The 25,851-nt window shown below is 39.4% G+C and overlaps 1 protein-coding gene across 1 annotated transcript in view; it reads left to right on the top strand.

Annotated features, from left to right (window-relative positions):
* The first annotated feature begins 281 nt into the window (after positions 1 to 281).
* The window catches only part of LOC149248085 (pfkB-like carbohydrate kinase family protein), a 58,896-nt gene continuing 33,326 nt past the window's right edge, over positions 282 to 25,851 (top strand). The window contains exon 1 of the mRNA XM_089458334.1: positions 282 to 744. Coding sequence (XP_089314460.1) covers positions 583 to 744 — 162 coding nt within the window. The 5' untranslated portion in view covers positions 282 to 582. The remainder of the gene's footprint in view (positions 745 to 25,851) is intronic.

The following is a 25,851-nucleotide window of genomic DNA, read 5'->3' as shown; positions in this document are numbered from 1 at the left end:
TCATCTCTATGAACTAAAACATATCAATATTCATATAAAACACATCTTTGTATTTTTCCTTTCACGTGTATAAACTAAATCATGCTAACATTAAATCAAAAGATTGTGGGGGTGGTTTTTGAGTTAGGTTGGAAATGTGAAATAGATAATACAACCATATACCGTATATTCAATTTATTACCATGTTTGATAACTTGAAATGACACCCTCAAATAATGACATTACAATCCACACAAAACATTCCTACTATAATGTAGCGTGACAGTCACCACTGCTGTCTACATAATACCATAATGAATGCAACGTATTCGAACTCCAATGAAAATATGAATAATGCTTTTTCACAGTGCGGATCTAGTTTGGTTTTCTCATGCTATGGGGTTCGGTAGGATTTTGTTCCGACCCTCCCAACCTCCACTCTCCGGACAAAACTTTTCCGAGGATGAATTCCGAGACTGTGACCTGAAAACCTATTTACGAACGGCGGATTGGGCGCGTTTGTGTCCAGTCGGGGGTTGGGTATAAGAAGGCAAGGAGCAAACGGAGCAAAGGGATCAAACCCTCCTCCTCAAATCTAAGGAAATGGGTGCTGTTGAGTTCCCTACCTCTGAGCCTGCCCTAATACAGGGACACAGTTCTCGTACAGTTGTGGGGCTTCAGCCAGTGGCTCTGGTTGATCATGTTGCCAGGGTGGACTGGACCGTCCTGGATGCCATTCCTGGAGAACGAGGTGGCTCTCAGAGAGTACGTCTTTTTTCTACCTCATTTAATTGATAAGAGGTTAGATTAATTAAAATTAACATAATATTGCATTGTCTGTGTTTGCTCCCTGCATGGTTTCTGGAGTCTTATTTTATTTTTGATAATGAGTATTGCTTGGATTGATCTACATCCATGAAATCCGATGTTTGACGTTTTTCCTACATGGGTTCTCAGAGTCTTATTTTTATTTGACAATGGGTATAGCTTAGATTGATCTTAATCAATCAATTTAGATACGACCTTGCTGTTACTCCATGGGTTCTCAGAGTCTTATTTTGTTTACAATGGGTATTACTACAGTTAAATCCGAATCAACGGGACTCTGTCATATCTGGTTTCCTGTAGGCTGTATGTAATGGTTTCCCCTAATGCTGAATTACCTACATAATAGACTAATGTGCGGGATAAAACTGGTATTCATTGGAGACTGTGCTTATACTTTTGATCCATATGATAAAAAGTTTCTGAAATTAACGGACTGGTGAAGAGAATGAGTAGCATTTCTTTGTTGATTTTCACGGGTTCTCATCTTTGATGGTTTTATTGGTTTCTTTTTGCTCTGAAATTCATCTAAGATAGCATGGGATTTGACACATGCCCCTTCATGTCGCTGAACTATCTTAGAACAAATACAGAGTTTGATGCCTTGTAAGTGAGTTGGCAGGACCACTGGCTTTTGGGGTGTGTTATGGGTTGAATTAACAGCTTAGGCAACGTCCAGTCTATGTGCTAAGCGGTGACCACACTGAAGATATACCCACTGTCACATCAGCACAATATTCTCTCATTTTCATCTCCTACTAAGCCACTGGGGGTATCCCAATATCTAATCCCTTCACCACCAAGTTAGTAGATTAGGAGTTAATTGGATGCAAGTGTTAAATATGATATATGAACAAATACTGCAGAAAATACAAACAAACACTTGAAAATGAATGAAATACCTCAGCAAAATGTTTGATGTGCAAGGGTGGGTAGATGTACTTATGGTAAGTGAGATTATCCTCCTTTGATTTTATGTTGATCATACGACCTGAGTATGGACTAGATTGCTGCCGTTTTGCACTTCCAGCACTTGTAAAATGATTAAAAATACAGAAAACACAAGTTTGGAGTGCTTTTCAAGCAACTCAGGAGTGTGAAAACACATTAGGATCAAGTATTCACGGGTGCTTAAGCCTGGGAAATGAAATATAAGTGAAACAACTGCCCAACATGCAATTAAAAATGACGCTACAACATTCTGAAGTATATTTTGCATAAATAAGAGGGAAAATCCCATTAGGGTCAAAACTTTAATTATCTCTCAATGAAAAATAAACACTTTCAGCACTTTGGGAGGCTCAAATCACACATAAATAAAACAAATAAGCACTTAAAACAAATTAGAAGTGAAGCTAAGGTTACAAGGGTTACATTTCACCTTTTTCCTTCAAACCCTAGGTTTAGAACTTGACTAAGTCCTTGAAGGATATGGCTGTAAACTAATCTCAGATTTGAGAAGACCTTCAAAAACCTTCAATAAGAAATGTTAGGGCAATTTAAACTGTACACAAGAGGGCTGATTTGTACTTGGGCTGTTAGATGATGCAAAAATGGCACAAATCCCAAGACATCAACCTTAGAAGATGAATATTTTTGGTATTTATAGATTTTAGCTTTTTTTTTTTTTTTTTTTTCTATTTTGTGTTTCTTATTGTTATAAATTTCTGAATAGTAGAAATAAATAAAAAGACAAGAACTTGAATTTTGTAAAAATGTGGTTGTTTGTTCGATTTAGGGCTAATGCCTTATCTCCATCAGGGCTTAATGGGATCGAGATGAATATCCCTCTTAAGTTGGTTATCCAATGCTTATGGGTTAGGGCAAGAGGCTAAAACCCTAGAAGTTAAATTAGTATCAAGACAAGTTATGAAACCAAGCCCTACTAAAAGGGATCCCTCCAAGGACTTAAACCACAAGATCATTTATGGAATGAAATATAGTCAAAACCCTTGCTGGGGAGAACCTCTAGGGTATGGCCCAAGAAGGTGATTCAATGCTTACATGACACTAACATAGAAGAAGCGAGAGATTTACCCTAGATGTCTCCCTCCATGTGACAAAGTTGCCCTTCAAATGGGTTGGTCTTGACAATCTTGTAGTTGTCTTGAATTAGCACAATTTCATCTTTAGAATTATGAAGAATAGCCAAGAAAAAGAGACTTCAAAGTTGACACCAAAGCTTCATGAACATATTACATTATGGCATAATGATCTCAACAACTCACAATCCTGTGGGAGGAGAGGGAGGTCTCATATTTATAAATGAGGCTTCTAACGACTCTTCTCCTTTCTTAGTTTCTACTAAGAAACATCAAGAAGTTTAGACTTGTCATCCGCAACATACTTGGAGACTAAATCATTAAATTAAAATTCATCATTACATTGCTTAAAACCTTTAAAGGAGAGGTGACAACTACATAGGAGAAAGTCAACTTGCTTGAAGAAGGCAATGATTTGCCTTACTTGGCCAACATTTTGCTTGACAATGGCTTGGATTGATGCTTAGAAGTCTTCTAAGGTTAAGAAAGGTCCATTGTTTCCCTTATCTTTCTCAATTCCAGGGAGGAGGCTCAACGTTCCAATATTAGGTGGATGGCTCCTAGAATTTGCTTGACTTTCCTTTGAATTTTCTTCATTTGATGTGTTGAGGCTCGATTTCCTCGCCTCTTGGCTTGAGAATGGTCCATAGATGCTTTGTTGACTTTATTTGACCCTTATTTCACTTGTAGAAATATGTTGCATTGGCTTTGGGGATGGTGTGGATGATGGAATGAGTTTTTGGGACAGTTCGAGTGCACCCCCAAAATTTTCAGGGAATGGTGGGTTGGGGACAACAATATATATATATATATATATAATGAAAAAGTGTTTGGTTTTGGCATCCACACCTAGGGCATCTCTCTTTTCTCACCCACCAAGAAGGAAAGGGCATCAAATGGTAATGGATCAAGTTAGAGCTCAATGGTCAATTTAAGAAAGGTGGACGCATGGTTGGGGTTAGCTTTTTTTGGAGACAATAATCTATCACACACAGATACACATATAACAAATGTTTAAAGTTTTTAAAAATTCATTGCAGAAAATCCACGAAATTCTGCAACGACTAATATGAACAATCTGAAAACTAGTTTCTTTTCATGTAGACACAAAATTTCTCTACTTATTTTGTAGTTGAATAGGAACATAAATAAAAATTGTTGGCATTATGGCTATCGTGTTGTCCTTGATGGCAACTTGCTTGTCAAATATATCCTTGACGTCAACTTGGTTATAATATGATGGTTATGTAACTAATGCAGATAACAAGTATTATGGTACAAATGTTACAAAAGATATGGACAAAAGAAATGGCAGTTCAGGTAAGGATGGATGACAAATGTAAAGCTTGAAAAGTATGTGGTTCCTGTGAAGTAGGGTCGCGTATATACGCCGGTCTTGTGAGCAAAGGTCGCATACATAATCCGAACCATGGAAATCTGGATACCAGGTGTCATCACCATGTTATTTGCCCATAGTAATTGGGGTGACAACGTTTATTTAATCATGTTAAATACACACATGGAGAAGACAATAGGTAAAATAAACGTTCATTGCATTTATTATTCACAATAATGTACATTTATACATTTCCTTGTGACCCTTGGTCTTCACATACCAAGAGGTCTCTTGGACTCTAGTTACTGTTCACATTCCACAGCAACCCTTCGCAGATTAGGTGTCCAACATCCACCCCCTTAATCCGAAGGGTTATATACGAGTCCAAGAAGAGAGTTGTAATACAAAAATACAACAATGCATGACAACAATAAGTTGAATGTGCTCTCTAAGATGATGGCATAAGGTGGGAGAACTCGAGGTCTCAATCGACGATGGTTTAAGGATGACCACCAACACTGGAATGCTTAGTGCAGTTCCTGGAACTCTTCCAAATCTAGCAAGAAGTTGAGGTCTTCTGCTAGAGGAAGTGCTCCTTAATGCTTTGAAGAGGGAGACCTTCAACCTGGAAAAAGGGAGGTCTACAACCTGTGGTGGTTTAAGGAAGACCACCAATCAAAAGAATACTTAGTGTGATTCCCAAAACTCTTCCAAATCTGGCAAGAAGCTGAAGTTTTCTGTTAGAGGAAGTGCTCCTTAATGCTTTGAAGAGGGAGAGCTTTAACCTGAAAAAGGGAGGTCTGCAACCTGCGGTGGTTTAAGGAAGGCCACCAACCAAAGGCATGCTTAGGGGCTTCTTTGTCTCTGGCTACAACTTTGAATTTGGTTATGACACTCTCTGGTTGTAGGCTCAGGCAACAGGTTCAGGTTGTGGTTCAGGCTTGTTGAAAAGTGTAACTAGGTTCGGTCTTCATAATGACATGTGTAATTCTGATTTTATGTAATTGATGAAAAAAAATTTATTATTGTAATGCTTGTCTCATGGGTTTCATGAGCAAGGAATTTTATATTAGTGATGGCTCCCATTAAGAGCCTTTATGATTTGTCATCTAGTCATAAAAGTCAATTTGAGTCTATGTCATGTATGAAGGACCCTTCTTGCGCATACTACATTTTGTATGAGTCATAAAAAGTATAAGAAGGCCCTCCAAGACCAAGACAAAGTCACCTCCTTCAAGTCGACTTCAAAAGAATAATATAATCTCTCAAATAGACACGTCGGCTCATCTCCAAGTCACGTCGGCTTATTACAGGTTCCAACAACTATAAATAGGGTAGTTCGGATTTCATTTAGAGACAGATTTTCAGAGCAGATTTTGGTGGTCATCAAGTCTGCAATTCGGTCAAGGTTTAAGGTAGAAAAAGGGGTACGAAGATCTCATAAGAAGTATCTATATCTAAGCTAAGGAGGAAAACAAAAGGAAAATATGTTTGGTACTATTTTAAGGACTGATCTCCACTCACACGTGTAACGAAAAGTGTTACTGCTACAGAAAAAGGGGCCAAAGATCTTCTTGTTGTGATAAAGGCCTAATCAAGAAGCATTCAAGAAGTCGAGTTGAAGAAGAAAGCCTTCCAATCCAAGCGAAGGTGATAAAGAGGTTATATCGCCACATGTGCTGTAACTAGGGCTGAAATCAAGTGTAGGTCTGAAGCAGAAGGAAGTTGAGATTGAAGGGTAGGCGAAAAGAAGGAAGAAGTAGAAGTTTGACTAGTATTGACTTGGGCACGAAGAACAATGGAAGGGAACTTGTGTCTTGGTCTTGGAGAGGCGAATAGGTCAAGGGTCTTGGTCTTGGTATTCGTCAATTGGAATCTCTATAAGAAGAAGAATTTGTTCGGGTTTTCCTCTCAAAGATTGAGAGGTTTTGGCCTTGGCTGATAGCCTATATGCCGTGTCTCTTGTCTCTTTATGGTTTATGCATTGGTATTTGTTTGATGAAGAAGAACACAATAACCCAAGTAAAAGAAGATCCTAATCTAAAGAAGTAAAAAACACTCACAAGCAATTACTAATGGAAGAGAAATCACTTAATCTCTAGGCCCTAGTTTTCTTAACAAGGCTTGCTTGATGTGGCTTTGGGGATGAGGAAAACTCAACTGCAAGACTTGTCAAAACTCGAAAACAAATTCTGTGATACAAACTCTTCTTGGTTGTTGAAGCCCATTGTTAAGAAGTGATCCATCCAAGGTGAATCTTTGTTCTTGCAGGAGGCTTGTTTCTGAAGCATTTGTTTGAATGATGATTGTGCTGATCACATTACTCACATGGATGAAGATCAAAACAATGATCTTTCACATGGCCAAATCTGTCACAATGTTGGCTTTTGACAATTTTTGACTGTCAATGTGAAGGAGCAGGATCTAGACCAGGTGAATATGAACCCTTTTGTAGAAATCCAGCTCTCTGAAATTGGATTGGCTTGGTATAGTACGAAATATGAAAGGACACATCCTTGTCATATCCAAGACCGGTTCTGTGCTTGTTGTTGACAAGCTCTTCCCAAGGTCTGATGATGGACTTGGGAAGTGCAAGCTGAATTTCTGCTTTTGCATGCAAATTTGCCCTTTCAATGACTTCATTAGTTTCTGGTAGCTGATGGGAGTCTATCTCATTCTGAAAAAGAGGATTGTCTTGAACAAAGACAAGTTCAAAATGATAACTACGCTTTTGCTGAAGCTCATCTCACTAGAACTGAGATTCTAGTTGCAAAAAATCAATCTTTTCTTGCGCACCTTGCAAACATATTTGAATATCAGAAAGAATGCCCTTGCTGATTTTAATTGTGCTTTCAACAATGGACACGATTAGAGTTCTTAATAACTCTAATAAATTGTCAATTTTAGCCATTTAAAACTTCAAAAATTTGTTGCAACTTCACCTTATGTTTGGAGACAGTACTAGTTAATCCACTCTTCTTGAGTACAATAATTCAAGCACAAAAAGAGAGCAAAAGTTGATGCAGGAAGGTCTATTTACACCATCAAATGAGACTAATCTTTTGAGCAACGATTTCAGAATGATCAACATTCAGTAACTTACTGTTATCAAGCTTGTATGACTCTTCGGGTCTCGAGGACGCAGCTAAAGGAATGGATTGTTTTAAAATGACATTATCGGTCTCTTTGTATAATTGCTTGGCCTCGATGCTGGAATGACCTCTTTCCTTCTCAGATTATTGGAAAATGAATCAACCATAATAATTTTCAAATTAATGGTAGAATAATCATTAACCTTGACTCCGGATCTTTCAAACCTTACTCTTCAGAAACTTGTAGTAGACAACAGACTCTATGAGAAGACATGATCAATTGTCTCTATGGACATGGTGAAAAGATAATTCGAATTTTCTAAGAACTCAACCACCTATTAAGCTAGTAACAGAGTCTTCAAATCCTCACTATCAAGAGAGAAGTAGCTTTGGAGGGTGTGAGAAAGACGCAACAAGTGCCAAATATAGAGATTCTGCTACAGTTGGCTCGCCTTATCCACGTGAAAAATTGACACTGCTTTCTTATGGAACGACAACTTCAGGTTTTCAACACCTCGCAACACATTCAATACGACATAGTTGACTGAAACAAATACCTTAATCAATGCACCGTGATGAACAAAAGACACCACCCATGTTAAAAAGCCAACGAACCAACTTATACGACACTGTGTTACCATATGCTGTTTCAACGCAGAGAAGGAACGTTATGAGGTGCACATATCAAGAGCGGCCCTTTTAAATAATGCACAGACGCGCTGTCAAACGTAGAGAATGAGCCACACGACATCTAATATGTACCAATGTCTTTAAATATTTAAATGATGATTCAACGAATGTTCCACAACTCTGATAAATCAATTCAACGCATATGCTAGGACTGCTTCAATGGTGTTCGCAGGTCGGCTTTACAAGTCAGTGGTGAACCATAGTTCAGGGCCAACGTTCAACATTGCAGCAATTTCACGTACTCCATGGGCGTAGTGTAAACTTCGAAGGAAAAACCATCAAGAACCACATTCATAATTAAGTTGAAAGGCAGTCACTCAGGTTCAAGTCCTCCATTTCTTTCATCGTCGTCCTCAACTTTATCCTCTTCCACAGGTTGCCGAAGGAAATTGCACATTAGAGCTTGAAGGCTTATAACTTTCTCCCACATAAATTCCCTTTTCTTTTACAAATTTTAGTTCTCTTCTTGTAAAAGACGTCCTCGGTCTCGAGCTGCTCGTTGAGGTTGTGGAGAACCTAGATGTGGGTTTTTGGGAAGGGACGCCCATTGACCACAACTTCTACTTGCATTCAACATGAGCTACGAAAATGGCTGAAATTGTTCATGGCCATTGAATAATGGACAGACACACACCATTTGAGCATGCAAAGAGGCCTTATCTCACAAATGTGATACCTGTGCCTTTCCAGGTCAAATTTTTATTCTCTGTTGCACGATCTCGACCTAATGGCCTTTTAAGGAAAAACATCATATTTTTTTTCTTTTCTCTGTGAGCAGATTCTTTGGAGTCAGTGCTTCACCGCATGCCTGAAAATCAGAAAGGGTTTTGTTCTCAGAGGCGTTTCTGCTTGACAGGGATGGCAGAGCTAGATGGAGCTCAAGTGCACAGGGAGGGTTATGGTTGAAATAGATTGCCCTTAACGAATATGTGAAGATATGGTCAGATCAGAAAGGTAATGCGCATAATAACAGAGTGCTTAGTACGAGGAAGACCACAAAACAAGCAGACCATGTATGGCAACAATTATGATGAATAGAGGCTAGAACTAATATGCAAAGAAAAGGCCACAAAAACAAGTGGCTCAAATTGGAGTAGGGCTAGATTTCGCCTGCTCTGATACCATGTTAAACACACACATGGAGAAGACAATAGCTAAGTTTGCATTTATTATTCACAATAATGTACATTTATACATTTCCTTGTGACCCTCTTGGGAAGAACTGGATTAGGTGTCCAACAAAGCCCTTCAACAAATACTAACAACATTACCAAGGGATTTAACTAAGGTATTGGCTAAGGCAAAAGCTCTATAAGGAGATGGAGATCAAAGTGTTATGAGTGCAAGTAACGGATTATTTAAGTGTGATTTGATCTAGAACAGGGGTGCAACAAGGAGCAAGGAGAAAACTCAGATCTGAAAAATCTGAAGATGTGTTGATATATATGCTTGCTTGATTTACTAGTTGCAGATATCTAAGTACCTAATAATGATGGATATGTGATTATAGTAATGCTGTGATCTAAATGAATTTTCAGAAGTTTGTAATTTTGACAGTGAAGGTTGCAGAATGTGAGTTGTGTTTGTAGCGAAGGTACACTTCAGTAATTTAAGATCTGTATGCTAGTTTGCTTCTGAATAGTCACGTACATATATGGATATGTTTTTGTTGAGTCGCATATATATTTTGAGATATGTTTTACAGTATGTTGAGCTCTGTACGCAAGTGTTGCACATGGTAAGTGCGTATATATGCAGGTCTGCTTAATAACAATTGCATATATATTTCGAGTTAGATATGGTTAAGGTTTGCAGTGCTACATGATGATGACTGTTGACGAGTTCTGTTATATTTGCTGCTGTTTGTCAATGATGTCTTGATCTGGATGGTTTATATCTGTTATGGTTTGGTTGTGCATTGGTTTGATCTAGTTGCAATGGTTGATTCAGTATACAATGGGATGATGTTACAGTGATACAGTTGGTTTAGTGATTGTATTTCAGAATCAGTATTCAATTTGGTATTGAGCATAATGTTGGGTGTGGGACCAGTTTGAAAATATGATGAAAGGTGGCCTCCAGGTTTTGATGTTTTGAGACAGGTGGATCCAGTATGAAACATTCTGAAACGTGGTCCATGAAGGGTGTTGATGGTTGGAGCCTTAAGTAAGTGATTTCGAGCTTCCTTCCAGTGGTAGCTGGTAAAATTGTTCAGGGGGTAGGTGCTCCCTTCTGGTGGGAGCCGGTAAACGAGATCAGGGGGTTGTAGCTCCCTTCCAGTGGGTGCTGGAGAACGGGTGGATGCGGTGGTTTTCTCCCACATTGGACCTAAAATCTTGGTGTTTTATGTGTGTTGCTTATGTGCTATGATTTATCTATTTTTTACTGCATTCTGGATGGTGGATGAATTAATAATGCAATGGTTAAGTTAACTCATTGATGATAAATATGACAAATTAAGTAAACTAGATATATGTTGTTTGCATTCACTGAAGTCGCGTACAGACGCGGGTTGCATAAAAAACAATAGTGTACAGATTTCAGAATATGAAATTGAAAGTTAAAGTGAACTAAAAATATTGATTAACCCCCCCCCCCCCCCAAGTATTTTTCCTAACAAATACACAATCACACAATTCAACAACACAATTTTTCTAGGGAACCCAACTAGGAAAACCCTCTACTTGATTGAGAATCTTATTGAAGAAGAATAAGCAATAAATCTCTTACAATACAATATTGTTTCAATAAAGAATACAATGATCTTCCTGCTTGAACTAAGCTTGAAACAATTTGCAAGACCCCTAATCTGCTTGCCTTCTTTCCTTGCTTGAATGAGCCCAAAATCCTTGCACAAATCCTAGGAAATAAGCCCTTATTTCCTAGAGCATGGGTTGTTCCTATTTCTTAGGAATTAGCCCCTATTTCCTAGCACATTCCCAAGGCAATTCTTCCTTCTTCAATACTGGCACAAGCTCCTCCTGCTTGACTCGCTCTCTCACAAGCTTACACACAATACTTGTGCTCAAGAATGAATACAATCGTGCCTTCGTTCCTCCTTTTAAAACAATTTGAATGGCTAAATTTGGCAAATTATATTTTAGGAAATTGATTTTGTGATTGATTGAGTTAATTGAGTTGAACTAACTCACGCAGCTCATCTCATCTCAATTCTAGAACTTGAGATTCAATCACTTGTCCTTTTCCCAAATTAACTCACACTAGAAGACAAGAAACTTGGCCTTCCACTTTAGCGCATTAGTTAACTGCTTCATAACTCGTCCTAACTTCTACAAACGAATCCTGAATTATAGGAATTTGTCCTAGTAGGGAACTCAAGCATGTCAACGAGAAACTCATTGATGTTCCTTTGATTAAGGCACAAATAAAGGAACCTTTCTCGCTACTATTTTCAACATTCATGAGATGAGCTTATCACATGGTTGTTGATGGCGAATATAGGAGAAGAGTTGGGTCAATTCTTAATAAAGGATGGTTGACAAGTGTGTAAGTGTAATAAATAGAGAAGAAACTAAATTCAAATTAAGAGGACATGCGTTGTAGGAGAAGTCCGCGACTAGAAGAGAGCCAAATGCGTTGGGGTGAAGCTCTTGACTAAAAGAGTAGTTGAGCGTGTTGTAGGAAGTTCGTAACTTGTGAGTGACTGCCTGAGCGTAAAGAGATAGAGGGAGCCACAAGGGATGATCGACTATGCGTAATTTTTTTAAGGGACAATGTAATCGTACCCTAATTGTTTCGAAATTTGAGAAGGATGGATTCATAATGTCATGGAAGTCCCTACATTCTCGATTTTGGAATGTACCTGTGCAACTATGTGTTGGAAAATATGTTAGCCATGGTCAGTATTTTCATCATGAAGAAACTTGAAAATTTGAATTTTTAATTTGCCTCTATAATTATTTAAGTCGGCCTCCTTTTTTGTTCAGGTTGGCTAGGCCCCTTAAAGGCACCCCCCTGAGAAGTTTATATATAGAGAGCCCTCTCCTCATTTGTATTATCGATCTACTATGTCATCAACTCTGTTTTAGCGAAAGAAGGAAAGAAGAAGGGGGCCGAAATCAAAAGGAGAAGATGGAAGGACTTTGCATTTGATCTTTGGTTTGGTTATCTTACTATGGTTATTTTTGATGTATTGATGAATCTAGAACTCTCTCTCTCTCTCTCTCATAAGGAAGAATTTCTAGGTTTTCCCCTTGTGGGTTTTTCCCTGGCCTTAGGCCTAATATCTGTGTCTTTTGTCTCATTGTTTCATGATTATTGTCTACTGCACTTTCATGTTTATTAGTTGAATTCTTCTTTTGTATAACTGCTTAATGATATTGGACATGTAATTGATGATAATTAATCATTAGAAGTAGTTATCATGACGAAGAAAATTGCTTCTAGCTTGTGTGCCTTAGGAAAAATCAACATGGCATCAAAGCCAATGGTTTGATAAGCAGTTGAGATAATGGCTTCACCTCTAGATCATCGCTAAGGCCTCTGTTCTTCTTCTGTGGATTGACCGAACTCTTTTGAAAGGCTTAATTCTATGTCATCCAAATAAAAAAGGCATGTGGAAAAGGTCTAAATATTCTGATTATTGAAGGTTTGTAATTGTGAGGAGATGCAAAGTTCTTTTCCAAGACTGACATCAAGAGAGTGTTGAATTTCTAAAGTTTGTCCATTAATTAAGGCCAAGTTGAAGTTTTTTTAGACAATACGAACCCCTGTAATATAAATTATCTCTGTGACTAGGTGCGAAATTATATATGTGGCAAAAATTCTTGTCTCCAATTACATGAGCCTTGTGGCAACTTTTAACATTTTTGTGGACAAGCTAGTAGGCCAATCCCATGACAAAGGTCTATACATTCATGTGAGTTGTTCTATGGCATTGATATTTGTATATGCAAAATCCTATGCCCTATTCAAATAAGGGAAGTATGTTTGGAGGCCTAAATCCTAAGAAAATCATCCTATTCTTGAGAGCCAAATTATTCTTCTGTGGAATCTATTCGTGCGAAGGTCTGTTCATATGAAAAGTCCTGTGGCTCCTCTTCCGTGGATCATGCGAATGTCCTTCTGGCACCTTTTATTAATGCTATTCTACTAATACTTGTGAGAAGACTGAGCCCTTTGGAACTCGTCTTTGTGGAAGATAGGACCGAATAAATCAAAGTGTTGTCATCCATCTCCTTGTCCTGCAAGACTGTAGCAGATCCATCTATTGTGGAAAATGTCTGATCTGAAAATGGGGCACTAAAGGCTTCTTGTGAGATTACAAGAACCTCTCCCACTTCCAAAGCTTAATTATTCCCAAGACAACTATGATTAACCAATGCAGAACTAATAATGTGCTTGACAATAAGGTGTATGCTTATGTTTATTTTAACTGATTATATGCTTTAAAATCTGTTGTTTGTGCTGATATGTAAATACATGTAACAATGCAACAGTGCAGCAATTAACAAACACATGGACAACAATATTAATTTGGAGTTCACCCAAAACTCTTGGGCTACGTCTCCTTGAGCTCTAGTCAACTCGACTAGGCTCTCTGGGATTATGGCATCAGTTCTTTTACAAGCTCCACACTCAACTCCACTGTTTTACACAGAAACAATGGGCTTAGAACACCATCTCATCCCTGGCTCTGAAGCTCTCGGCTTTCTGGCTCTGCGCTCTGGCTCTGGCTCTGGCTCTGGCTCTCGGCTCTGGCTTTGGCTCTGGCTCTCGGCTTTGGCTTTGGCTCTCGGCTCTGGCTTTGGCTCTCGGCTCTAGCTCTGGCTCTCGGCTCTGGCTCTGGCTCTCGGCTCTGGCTCTGGCTTTGGCTCTCGGCTCTGGCTTCGGCTCTCGGCTCTGGCTTCTTTGAGCTCTCTCTCTCGGCCTCTACGTGCATCAATGGTTCGCTAGACCTCCCAACGACCTTTAGCAACCTTCCAACGACCTTTTGCAGCTTTGCTGCCTGTCAATCGTGCTCTCTGGCTTTTCGCTCTTTCAGCTAACAGCTCTCCTTCAGCGACCTCCCTTGTCAATTGGGCCTTCTGGCTCCTTTGAGGCATTTTTCCCGGCTCTTTGGCTTCCCTAGTCGTTTCTCTGCGTGTACTCATCCCTCTGCGGCTCTGCGGCTTCTCTGCTCCTTGTCCGTTCAAATCCCCTCTGAGCATTAAACAATCATTGTCAAACGCCTTCAGGCATGGTGGCCACCTGTTTTTTAAACAGAAAGGACCACTGGTGCGGTTAAAATCCTCGGGAACACGTTTCCCTGTTTACACAGAGAAATACACTAAAAACACGCAAAAACTCTTTCTATCGGACTTCAAAAATCATCGAATCCGCCCTATAATCCTTTCGGATCCGCCTTTGGTCGCTATCGCAAGCCCACCGTTGATCTGGGTGATCTCTGATCCAACGGTTGATATTCATTTCGGGCGGCTTATGCGCACGGAGATTACCCGCTCGAAAAGGTGGTTTTCTCTCTCTGGTGCCAAGCCACGTGTTGGCCAGTGTATGGGATTGGGCGGAGCCTGTCCAATACCACTTACTGCCTGAGGCCCGCCCGAAATCCCGCTCATTACGGAACTCAAATAATATAAGGCTGTGTCTATAAATCTTTTGGGTTCGTTTTATCGCTCTGGGCGTATTTCCTTTGTATTTCGTTTATTTAACGAAAATGCGAAAATACATAGAAAAACCCTTTTTACCGGAACTCAAAATATATATATTCGCATCCATAAACCCTTTCGGGTCCGGCTTAAGTCGCATATCGCATCGCATAGCGTAATGGCCAAAACCCCAAATACAAAGGAATATATAGAAAATCCGAAAATACGGATCTCAAAATTTATGCAATCGGGTCCATAATCCCTATCGGGTCCGGGTCCTGATCGCTAATCGCAATCGCAACGGCCCGGGGGTCTGCCCTTTGGGTATGTCGATCCGTTGACGCCGATATCGGCGATCGCATGTCACGTTGGCCCGGGGGTCCTTCCCTTTTGGGTGTGCCGATCGGCCGATCGCAATCGCTCCATCGCATAGCCCAGGGTCTCGATATCGCATGCGGCCTATCTCCGATGCGATAAGTCAGAGGTCGCAGTTGGGGATCCCTTCCGCCTCCGCTTTAAGTCCTTCCCTTTGGCTATTTGCGATGCGATTTCCTTTATAAGGCCTTTTATGCCATTTTTAGGGGAAATGCCTCATTTTTCAAAGGACAAAGACAATCTTCTTTCTGCGATAACTTTTGCATCCAAAGTCCATTTTAGCCCATTCAAATTGTAGTAGATTCAAAATGAAAAGATCTATGCAATGGGACTATTTTTAGGAGCATCTTTGGACTTTCATTTTTCTCTGTGAGGAACATTTTAGACTTAGAAGTCTATCCAAAATCCATTTTGGATCACGCCTTCCCACTAAAGAACTTTTGGTCTCCAAAAGACTGATATACTGATCTGAACAGTAAATGAGAGTAACAACACCCTCTTCTTTCAGCCTCCACACACTTGCCTTGCATAGTGCCTTTGAACCAAAGCCTTTGACCACTTTCCTTCTTGGATGTGCTGGTCCTCCTGGGAAGAATTGCCTTCCTCCTTGCCTTCCTGTAGAACTCCTGCTGAGATGGTCATGGAAGGTAGTTTGAACTTCTCTGCCTTCATCATTGATCCAAGGTGGCTCAAACAAATGTGAAGTACATCTGCTTCACAAAAACTTTCATTTGTACCTGTTTGAAACACTGTCAACAACAACAGAAACACAGATAACAACTGGATGGACTAAACTCCTGCTTCACAAAAGAAGCAGATTTCACATCTTGTGAACACCTCCATGTCTTATATCTGCATACAAATGATGGACTAGATATCAAGCCCACAAAACATGCCTTTAAGACAAATGACCCTTCAAGTCAAGCATGTAGAAAAAGACCATTAGGACTCTTTTTCAAAAGATGAAACACTTTATCATTATCTCCATCTTGGAGACCAAATCAACTTTTCTCAAGTCAATATTACATGCATGTTTAAAGCAATCAGCCCTTCAAGTTAATTACACATACATGTTCAAATACAAGGAAAACATCAACATCCCTGTGTTCATGCATCTCATGTTCATGCATGCATTTCATCCTTCAACTTTCACTTAAGCACACTGTACTTTCGAAGCTGAAATGAAATATAATGTTTGCAGCAACAAAGTGAGCCTCTTACTCAACTTTTCCATTCACCATCTTGGTAAAATCCTACAACTTGCATTCTCATTAACAAAGAAATGCAAATAGATGCAACAATAGACATGCAATCTTAATTGGATAAGAACTCTAGCCATTTCTTACCAATCCTTTTCAAAGGGCTTTCCTTTGTCTGCACATTAGCATCAACATGTGAATCATCCTGAAACACATCAATCCTAGAAACTCCCTTTCCATTTTTGCCATTCTCTCTTTCCACTTTCTTTAGCTTCTGTGGAAGCATTGCTGGATTCTTGCCCAATGGACCTTTGGCTTCTTGCTTCCTTTCCTTCAAAAGTTTCCTGTATGTGGCCATTCTCTTCCAACATCTAGAAACATGATGGTTATCCAAGCCACAAAAAGAACATGCAATTATTTTCCCATATCTATGTGGAGATTTATCATGCTTTGCAAAATCAAAAGGAAGATGATTAGAACCAGATTTATACCTTTCTCTTTCACCGTTATTGCCTTCATGAGGAGGTGAAGCAAATGAAGAAGTGGCTCCCTTTGGAACACCATCAATCTCTTCAAGGCTATCAGAGTTTTCACAACTCTCTGGTTCCAGTGTGTGCTTCTGAACACCTGCATCCTGCAAATGATGTTTCAAGCTATTGCATTCCTCCTGAATACAATTTTCACACTTTTGAGGTAGAAGACCTGCAACGCAACTCCTCCTTGGAGTTGTTTCAACGGCCTTCATGGCAACTTTGGAACTTTCTCCATAAGACTCTCCATAACCAAGACCCAAATACTTAGGCCTTTCTTCAACTATTATTGGCTCAACAATACCTTGTGCATGTTTACCCAAGCCCTTTTCTTCATAGCCCATCTTGGACATTAGCTTGGAGCCTATGCCTCTAGTATGTTTTTCAAAAGAACCAATATAAGCATTCTTAGAAGAATTTGAAGACAAACTGGAATGGTTTACCTCTTCTTGACGCTGATACTTGACTAAGGTTTCTTTGGCAACAAAGCGCTGTGACTCTAACTCATGCATTCTTTTCAAGTTCATATTTGCAATATGAAGTTGCCTTTCCATTTCCTGCAATTTGTCAGAAAGCATTTGCTTCTCTTCTTCCATGGAATTCAATTGCTCTCTAAGTATGTTGCTCTTCCTTCCATCCTCATTTCCCTCACCATATCCATCATGGTGAACAAGTCTTGCTTCATGTCTTCATCAAAGGATCTTGTGATGAAGGGGGAATTTGAGGACTCACTTGTAGAAGTTGTCATTATGCAAATAAACAAAGAACTTCAAACAAGATTAATAAAGAGTTTATTCAACAACCTTTTGCAACAAACCTCTTGTGCTTCAAGGATTGCCTTGAGGTCCTTTGGGATAGAAGAATGCCTTCAGCCCTTCTTCTTGTCCTTCCTGCACTGAGCTATCAATAGCTTTCCCTTCACCTCTGCAAACTCAAACAATAGTCACTCTGCAAACAAGCATACAATCAACCTCTGTTTGTTTAAACACCTTTCAGACAAGCAATCTTTGCTCTGTCAATCAAGCACTCTGATCTGATACCACTTGCTCTTGTATAATCAGTTTTGATATCACCTTTTTGTGATTAACCACACCTTCAAGAAGGTGATATCAAAGCTAATTATACCGGCGCAAGTGGTATCAGATCAGAGTGCTTGATTGACAGAGCAAAGATTGCTTGTCTGAAAGGTGTTTAAACAATCAGAGGTTGATTGTATGCTTGTTTGCAGACTGATTATTGTTTGAGTTTGCAGAGGTGAAGGGAAAGCTATTGATAGCTCAGTCCAGGAAGGACAAGAAGGAAGAAGGGCTGAAGGCATTCTTCAAGCAATCCTTGAAGCACAAGAGGTTTGTTGCAAAAAGTCGCTGAATAAGCCCTTTATTAATCTTGTTTAAAGTTCTTTGTTCATTTGCATAATGACAACTTCTATAAGTGAGTCCTCAAATTCCCCCTTCATCACAAGATCCTTTGATGAAGACATGAAGCAAGACTTGTTAACCATGATAGATATGGTGAGGGAAATGTATGAGGATGGAAGGAAGAGCAGCATACTTAGAGAGCAGTTGAATTCCGTGGAGGAAGAGAAGCAGATGCTTTTTGACAAATTGTAGGAAATGGAAAGGTAACTTCATATTGCACATATGAACTTGAAAAGGATGCATGAGTTAGAGTCACAGCTCTTTGTTGCCAAAGAAGCTTTAGTCAAGTATCAGCTTGAAGAAGAGGTAAACCATTCCAGTTTGTCTTCAAATTTTTCTAAGAATGCTTCTATTGGTTCTTTTGAAAAACATATCAGAGGCATAGGCTCTAAGTTAATGTCCAAGATGGGCTATGAAGGAAAGGGCTTGGGTAAACATGCACAAGGTATTGTTGATCCAATAATAGTTGAGGAAAGGCCTAAGTATTTGGGTCTTGGTTATGGAGAGTCTTATGGATAAAGTTCCAAAGCTGCCATGAAGGCCATTGAAACAACTCCAAGGAGTTGCGTTGCAGGTCTTCTACCTCAAAAGTGTGAAGATTGTATTAAGGAGGAATGCAATAGCTTGAAACATCATTTGCAAGATGCAGGTGTTCAGAAGCACACACTGGAACCAGAGAGTTGTGAAAACTCTGACAGCCTTGAAGAGATTGATGGTGTTCCAAAGGGAGCCACTTCTTCATTTGCTTCACCTCCTCATGAAGGCAATAACGGTGAAAGAGAAAGGTATAAATCTGGTTCTAATCATCTTCCTTTTGATTTTGCAAAGCATGATAAATCTCCACATAGATATGGGAAAATAATTGCATGTTCTTTTTGTGGCTTGGATAACCATCATGTTTCTAGATGTTGGAAGAGAATGGCCACATACAGGAAACTTTTGAAGGAAAGGAAGCAAGAAGCCAAAGGTCCATTGGGCAAGGCAAGTCATGCTGTCAAAAGGATGCACGTGCAGTGCACTTACTGCCATAAGCAAGGGCATCTTGTTGAAAGATGTTGGACTCTGAATCCAGCAATGCTTCCACAAAAGCTGAAGAAAGTGGAAAGAGAGAATGGCAGAAATGGAAAGGGAGTTTCTAGGATTGATGTGTTTCAGGATGATTCACATGTTGATGCTGATGTGCAGACAAAGGAAAGCCCTTTGGAAAGGATTGGTAAGAAATGGCTAGAGTTCTTATCCAATTAAAGATTGCATTGTCTATTGTTGCATCTATTTGCATTTCTTTGTTAATGAGAATGCAAGTTGTAGGATTTTACCAAGAAGGTGAATGGAAAAGTTGAGTAGGAGGCTCACTTTGTCGCTGCAAACATTATATTTCATTTTAGCTTCGAAAGTACAGTGTGCTTAAGTGAAAGTTGAAGGATGAAATGCATGAACACAGGGATGTTGATGTTTTCCTTGTATTTGAACATGTATTTGTAATTAACTTGAAGCGCTGATTGCTTTAAACATGCATGTAATATTGACTTGAGAAAAGTTGATTTGGTCTCCAAGATGGAGATAATGATGAGGATGATTCACATGTTGATGCTGATGTGCAGACAAAGGAAAGCCCTTTGAAAAGGATTGGTAAGAAATGGCTAGAGTTCTTATCCAATTAAAGATTGCATTGTCTATTGTTGCATCTATTTGCATTTCTTTGTTAATGAGAATGCAAGTTGTAGGATTTTACCAAGAAGGTGAATGGAAAAGTTGAGTAGGAGGCTCACTTTGTCGCTGCAAACATTATATTTCATTTCAGCTTCGAAAGTACAGTGTGCTTAAGTGAAAGTTGAAGGATGAAATGCATGAACACAGGGATGTTGATGTTTTCCTTGTATTTGAACATGTATGTGTAATTAACTTGAAGGGCTGATTGCTTTAAACATGCATGTAATATTGACTTGAGAAAAGTTGATTTGGTCTCCAAGATGGAGATAATGATGAAGTGTTTCATCTTTTGAAAAAGAGCCCTAATGGTCTTTTTCTACATGCTTAACTTGAAGGGTCATTTGTCTTAAAGGCATGTTTTGTGGGCTTGATATCTAGTCCATCATTTGTATGCAGATATAAGACATGGAGGTGTTCACAAGATGTGAAATCTGCTTCTTTTGTGAAGCAGGAGTTTAGTCCATCCAGTTGTCGTCTGTGTTTTTGTTGTTGTTAACAGTTGTTGTTGACAGCTTTTCAAATAGGTACAAATGAAAGTTTTTGTGACGCAGATGTACTTCACATTTGTTTGAGCCACCTTGGATCAATGATCAAGGCAGAGAAATTCAAACTACCTTCCATGACCATCTCAGCAAGAGTTCTGCTGGAAGGCAAGGAGGAAGACAATTCTTCCCAAGAGGACCAACACATCTAGGAAGGAAAGTGGTCAAAGGCACTATGCAAGGCAAGTGTGTGGAGGCTAAAAGAAGAGGGTGCTGTTACTCTCATTTACTGTTTAAATCAGTATATCAGTCTTTTGGAGACCAAAAGTTCTTTAGTGGTAAGGCGTGATCCAAAATGAAGTTTGGATAGATTTCTAAGTCTGAAGTGTTCCTCACAGAGGAAAATGAAATTCCAAAGATGCTCCTGGAAATAGTCCCATTGTGTAGATCTTTTCATCCTAAATCTACTGCAATTTGAATGGGCTAAAATGGACTTCGGATGTAGAAGTTATCGCAGAAAGAAGATTGCCTTTGTCCTTTGAAAAAGGAGGCATTTCCCCTAAAAATGGCATAAAAGGCCTTATAAAGGAAATCGCATCGCAAATAGCCAAAGGGAAGGACTTAAAGTGGAGGCGGAAGGGATCCCCGACTGCGACCTCTGACTTATCGCATCGGAGATAGGCCCACATGCGATATCGGGACCCCGGGCTATGCGATGGAGCGATTGCGATCGATCGATCGGCGATCGGCACACCCAAAAGGGAAGGACCCCCGGGCCAACGTGACATGCGATCGCCGATATCGGCGTCGACGGATCGGCATGCCCAAAGGGCAAGCCCCCGGGCCATTGTGATTGCGATTTGTGATCGGGATCCGGACCCGATAGGGATTATGGACCCAATTGCATAAATTTTGAGATCCGTATTTTTGGATTTTCTATATATCCCTTTGTATTTGGGGTTTTGGCCATTATGCTATGTGATGTGATATGCGACTTAAGATGGACCCGAAAGGGTTTATGGATGCGAATATATATATTTTGAGTTCTGGTAAAAAGGGTTTTTCTATATATTTTCGCATTTTCGTTAAATAAACTAAATACAAAGGAAATACGCTCGGAGCGATAAAACGGACCTGAAAGATTTATAGACGCAGCCTTATATTATTTGAGTTCTGTAATGAGCGGGATTTGGGGCGGGCCTCAGGCGGTAAGTGGTATTGGACGGTCTTCGCCCGATCCCATACATTGGTTGACACGTGGCTTGGCGCCGGAGAGAGAAAATCGTATTTTCGGGTGGGTAATCTTTGTGCGCATAAGCCGCACGAAATGAATATCAACCGTTGGATCAAAGATCACCTAGATCAACGGTGGGCTTCGGATAGCGACCAAAGGCGGATTCGAAAGGATTATACGGCGGATTCGATGACTTTTGAAGTCTTATAGAAAGAGTTTTTGTGTGTTTTTAATGTATTTCTCTGTGTAAACAGGGAAACGTCTTCCTGGGGATTTTAACTGCACCAGTGGTCCTTTCCGTTTAAAAAAATAGGTGGCCATCATGCCTGAAGGCGTTTGACAATTATTGTTTAATGCCCAGAGGGGATTTGAATGGACAAGGAGCAGAGAAGTCGCAAAGCCGCAGAGGGATGAGTACACGCAGAGAAATGACTGGGGAAGTTGGAGAGCTGGGAAAAATGCCTCAAAGGAGCCATAAGGCCCAATTGACAAGGGAGGTCGCTGAGGGAGAGCTGAAAGAGCGAAGCTGCCAGAGAGCGATTGAAAAGCAAAGCAAAAGGTCGTTGGAAGGTTGCTAAAGGTCGCAGGAGGTCTTGGAAGGTTGCTAAAGGTCGCTAGGAGGTCTAGCGAACTATTGATGCACGTAGAGGCCGAGAGAGAGAGCTCAGAGAAGCTAGAGCCAAGAGCCAAGAGCCGGAGCCAGAGTCGAGAGCCAAAGCCAAGAACCAGAGCCAGAGTCGATAGCCAGAGCGAGAGCGCAGAGCCAGAAAGCCGAGAGCTTCAGAGCCAGGGATGAGATGGTGTTCTAAGCCCATTGTTTCTGTGTAAAACAGTGGAGTTGAGTGTGGAGCTTGTAAAAGAACTGATGCCATAATCCCAGAGAGCCTAGTCGAGTTGACTAGAGCTCAAGGAGACGTAGCCCAAGAGTTTTGGGTGAACTCCAAATTAATATTGCTGTCCATGTGTTTGTTAATCGCTGCACTGTTGCACTGTTACATGTATTTACATATCAGCACAAACAACAGATTTTAAAGCATATAATTAGTTAAAATAAACATAAGCATACACCTTATTGTCAAGCACATTATTAGTTCTGCATTGGTTAATCATAGTTGTCTTGGGAATAATTAAGCTTTGGAAGTGGGAGAGGTTCTTGTAATCTCACAAGAAGCCTTTAGTGCCCCATTTTCAGATCAATGTCCAAAATTTGAGCTATTGATCCTAGTTCGAGCTCCCTTTATAACTGTCAATGCCAAGGCATCCAAGGTTGACAAGGTCCAAAATCGTCTCCATGTATCTTAGTAGTCTGAGCTCATTGCTAGCTCGTGGAAGATTTTGATCTGTGGTATAACAATATTGTTTTATGTAAATGGCTCTATCTTTGTACATGAAGAAGCAGTCTAAAGCTAAATAAAATCCGAGCTCCCCCATGAAATGATCAAACGAGATCTGAAGGTAATGTTTCAAGTCCATGAAATTCGAGCTCTTTGACATAAGTAATGAACTCTATAATAGTATTATTTATCAAGTATGATACCTAGGAGGTACGAGTTTCCTCCCTATGGCTGTTTCAGAAGTTTGAAGAGTGATGCATTATAGAGAAGTCTAGGACCCCAAAACGAGATATTGCAATGATTTTAAACCCTCAAGCTTGATTGATTCCAAAGGATCTTGCTCAACCTAATATTCTTTTTATTTATATATAAGTAGGATGAAATCCTCTGGATAAAGGCCGACCTATGCTTATTTTGTAAATCCTAAGTGTGATTAAAATGTTTATAGGTATAGACATTTGTGGTTTGTGCAATCAACAGTGATAAGTGGCAAGATGCCAACTTGTAAGTAATGTCTTAAGCTTTAAATAAATCTCGGAAGTTTCTTACATGATATTGCGCAAGGAAATTCTTCTAGAAGATCACTGCAAGTATATTGGAAAATGCGAAGTCCTGGAAGGATTCAGATCTATCACTTCACTATACATAAACAAAGAACGACGTACCCTAAAAAAGCGCTGACCTGGTTGCAATGAAGTTGTTAAGATCCTTGCTTCTTTAAAAATATTCAAGAAGGTGATCAGTGTTATTGAAATTTCACATATAAGTTTTTGATGGATGTCTCAATATCCCATTAGTTAAGCAAGTTACAAATCTGAGTAAAAAAGAATTAAGTATCTGCTTTGAAATTTTAAGAGGTGCAAAAGTTCTGCTAGATGCTACTTGTTTCAAATCCAATATAACTATATGCTATCATGAATATTGGAAAATAAGCTTTGACCTATTTATTGCAAAAGCAATGACATTGGTGTTGTGATTTGTATCATTTAATTTTGAACATTGGAATCAAATGAAGGAAAGGTAGAAATAAGAAGAGGACAAAGTTCCCCTTCATATCCCAAAGAGGGATAAAAAATTTGATAAGATTACATCATCTAAGGTTTTGAAGGACTGAATGTCTGTCTGATGTTTTGGAAACCCTAGTAATGTTGTCTATGGACAATGCTGATATTGTAATTAAGAGTAATAAAGTTGGTCAAGAATGCAAGGGTGAATGTTTCAATCTAGGGTTTGTAAACCCTAAAACAAATTTGAGAAATTAGGGTTTGAAGTAAAAAACCATAGTTATATAGTTTGCAAACCCTATCAAGACAAAAGGGGGCTAAATTTGATTGTTTCCACTTAAATAATGAAACCCTAGTTTCTAGAAGATTTTGACAGCTTGTTAAGGTTGATTTGCAGGTTGGACTTAAGAAGATTGAAGATCAAGAGGGAGTTGTCGTGAGCTCAAATGATAAGTATCTTTTATTTCTTTTCTTGTTCTAATCATTTTCGACATTGGATTGTTTATGGTTTGTAAACCCTAGGTAGGGCTTGGAGATGTAAATGGACCAAATCATATAACTAATTATGTTCGTTTGAAAGAAGAAACCCTAACTTCTTGATAATAATATGGACTCCTTGATGATGAGTTGGACGAGGTCAACTTACTGATAATGATACAGACTTCTTGACGATATGGATATCTTGACGATATCGACTCATTCATGATGATGATGTGGACAAGATTAACTCTTTGATGAATTGAACGATGACCCAAGAAGGCTAAAGAATAAGACGAAGTTGACAAGTTCTCTAAAGGATAAGTACTTTGTTTTATTTTTAAATTATTACCAATAATGTGGATTCCATGATGTGCATTCCTTGATGATGATATGGACAAGGTCAACTCTTTGATGATAATAATATGGACAAGGTCAACTCGTTGATGATAATATGGACTTCTTGACGACATGGACTCCTTGATGATGTGGACTACTTGATGATGATGATGTGGATGAGATCAATCTTTGATGATATGGATGAGATTAACTCCTTGATAAGAGATAAGTACCTTCTTAGTTGGTTCTATTATTGTTTCATTATGAGTATCTTGTCTTTGTATGTCTTGCTTCGTTGTGTGTGTTCTTACCTAGCCTCCCAATGAGGATTGCAGGATCATGTCAAGGCTATGGCAATCATTGAAAAGATGGAAGAACTAAGTGACAAGAAGACTTGTAATTGGATAAGCCTTTGGACTTAGAGGGAGAAATTAAGATTAGCCTGATTGAAGCAATGTTTTGATCCATGAAGGTTTGAAGTCTTGAAGATTAATGACAATCCAAATCTACTGAAGAAGATCTTGTGATTTTTCTGCTATGTATTGATGAAGTGGTTTTGACAAGGACTGAGGTCCTCTTCGTCCAGTGTAAGAGGGAGCTAATTGTAAGATTGAAAGTATGGCATGACCGTGGTGATTACCCTGCTGAGGTTGTGGCATAATGGACTATGAGTCCATGGACACTTGCTTGAGTAAAATTTGAAGAAGCCGTTGAGGTTGTGGCATAATGGACTATGAGTCCATGGACACTTGCTTGAGGAAAATTTGAAGAAGCCGTTGATTGCTCACTCTATCTAGACTGGATACTGTGTTGGTCTGAATGACATGAAAGTTGGAAATGTATTTGAATTTTGAAGCTGGTTGCTGATCCATTGGAACTTGTGCTGAAATCAATTATGGTATACATGGTGTGTCGATGTGCAGGTTGCCTGCTTCTATAAGAAGCCACTTGTTGTTTGCTTGATTATGATATTAGTTGCTGATGCTTGCTTCTATGAGAAGCCACTTATCATCTACTGAATTCTGATACTATTATCGATTCTTGCTTCTATGAGAAGCCGCTTGTTGACTGCTAATAATTTCTTTTCAGAGACGCCTCGGTTGAAGCTGAATGAATAATTGAATGATGTTTCTAGAATGTGTTGAAATATGCCATGGCTACTTTTCTGTTGTTAAGC

The sequence above is a fragment of the Pinus tabuliformis genome, chromosome 7 (assembly GCF_031772625.1).
Source record: "Pinus tabuliformis cultivar Carrire ecotype Pingquan chromosome 7, CPIR1, whole genome shotgun sequence".
Lineage (NCBI taxonomy): Eukaryota > Viridiplantae > Streptophyta > Pinopsida > Pinales > Pinaceae > Pinus > Pinus tabuliformis.
The sequence above is the reverse complement of the archived record's forward strand: the minus strand, read 5'-3'. Positions and strand labels throughout refer to the sequence as shown.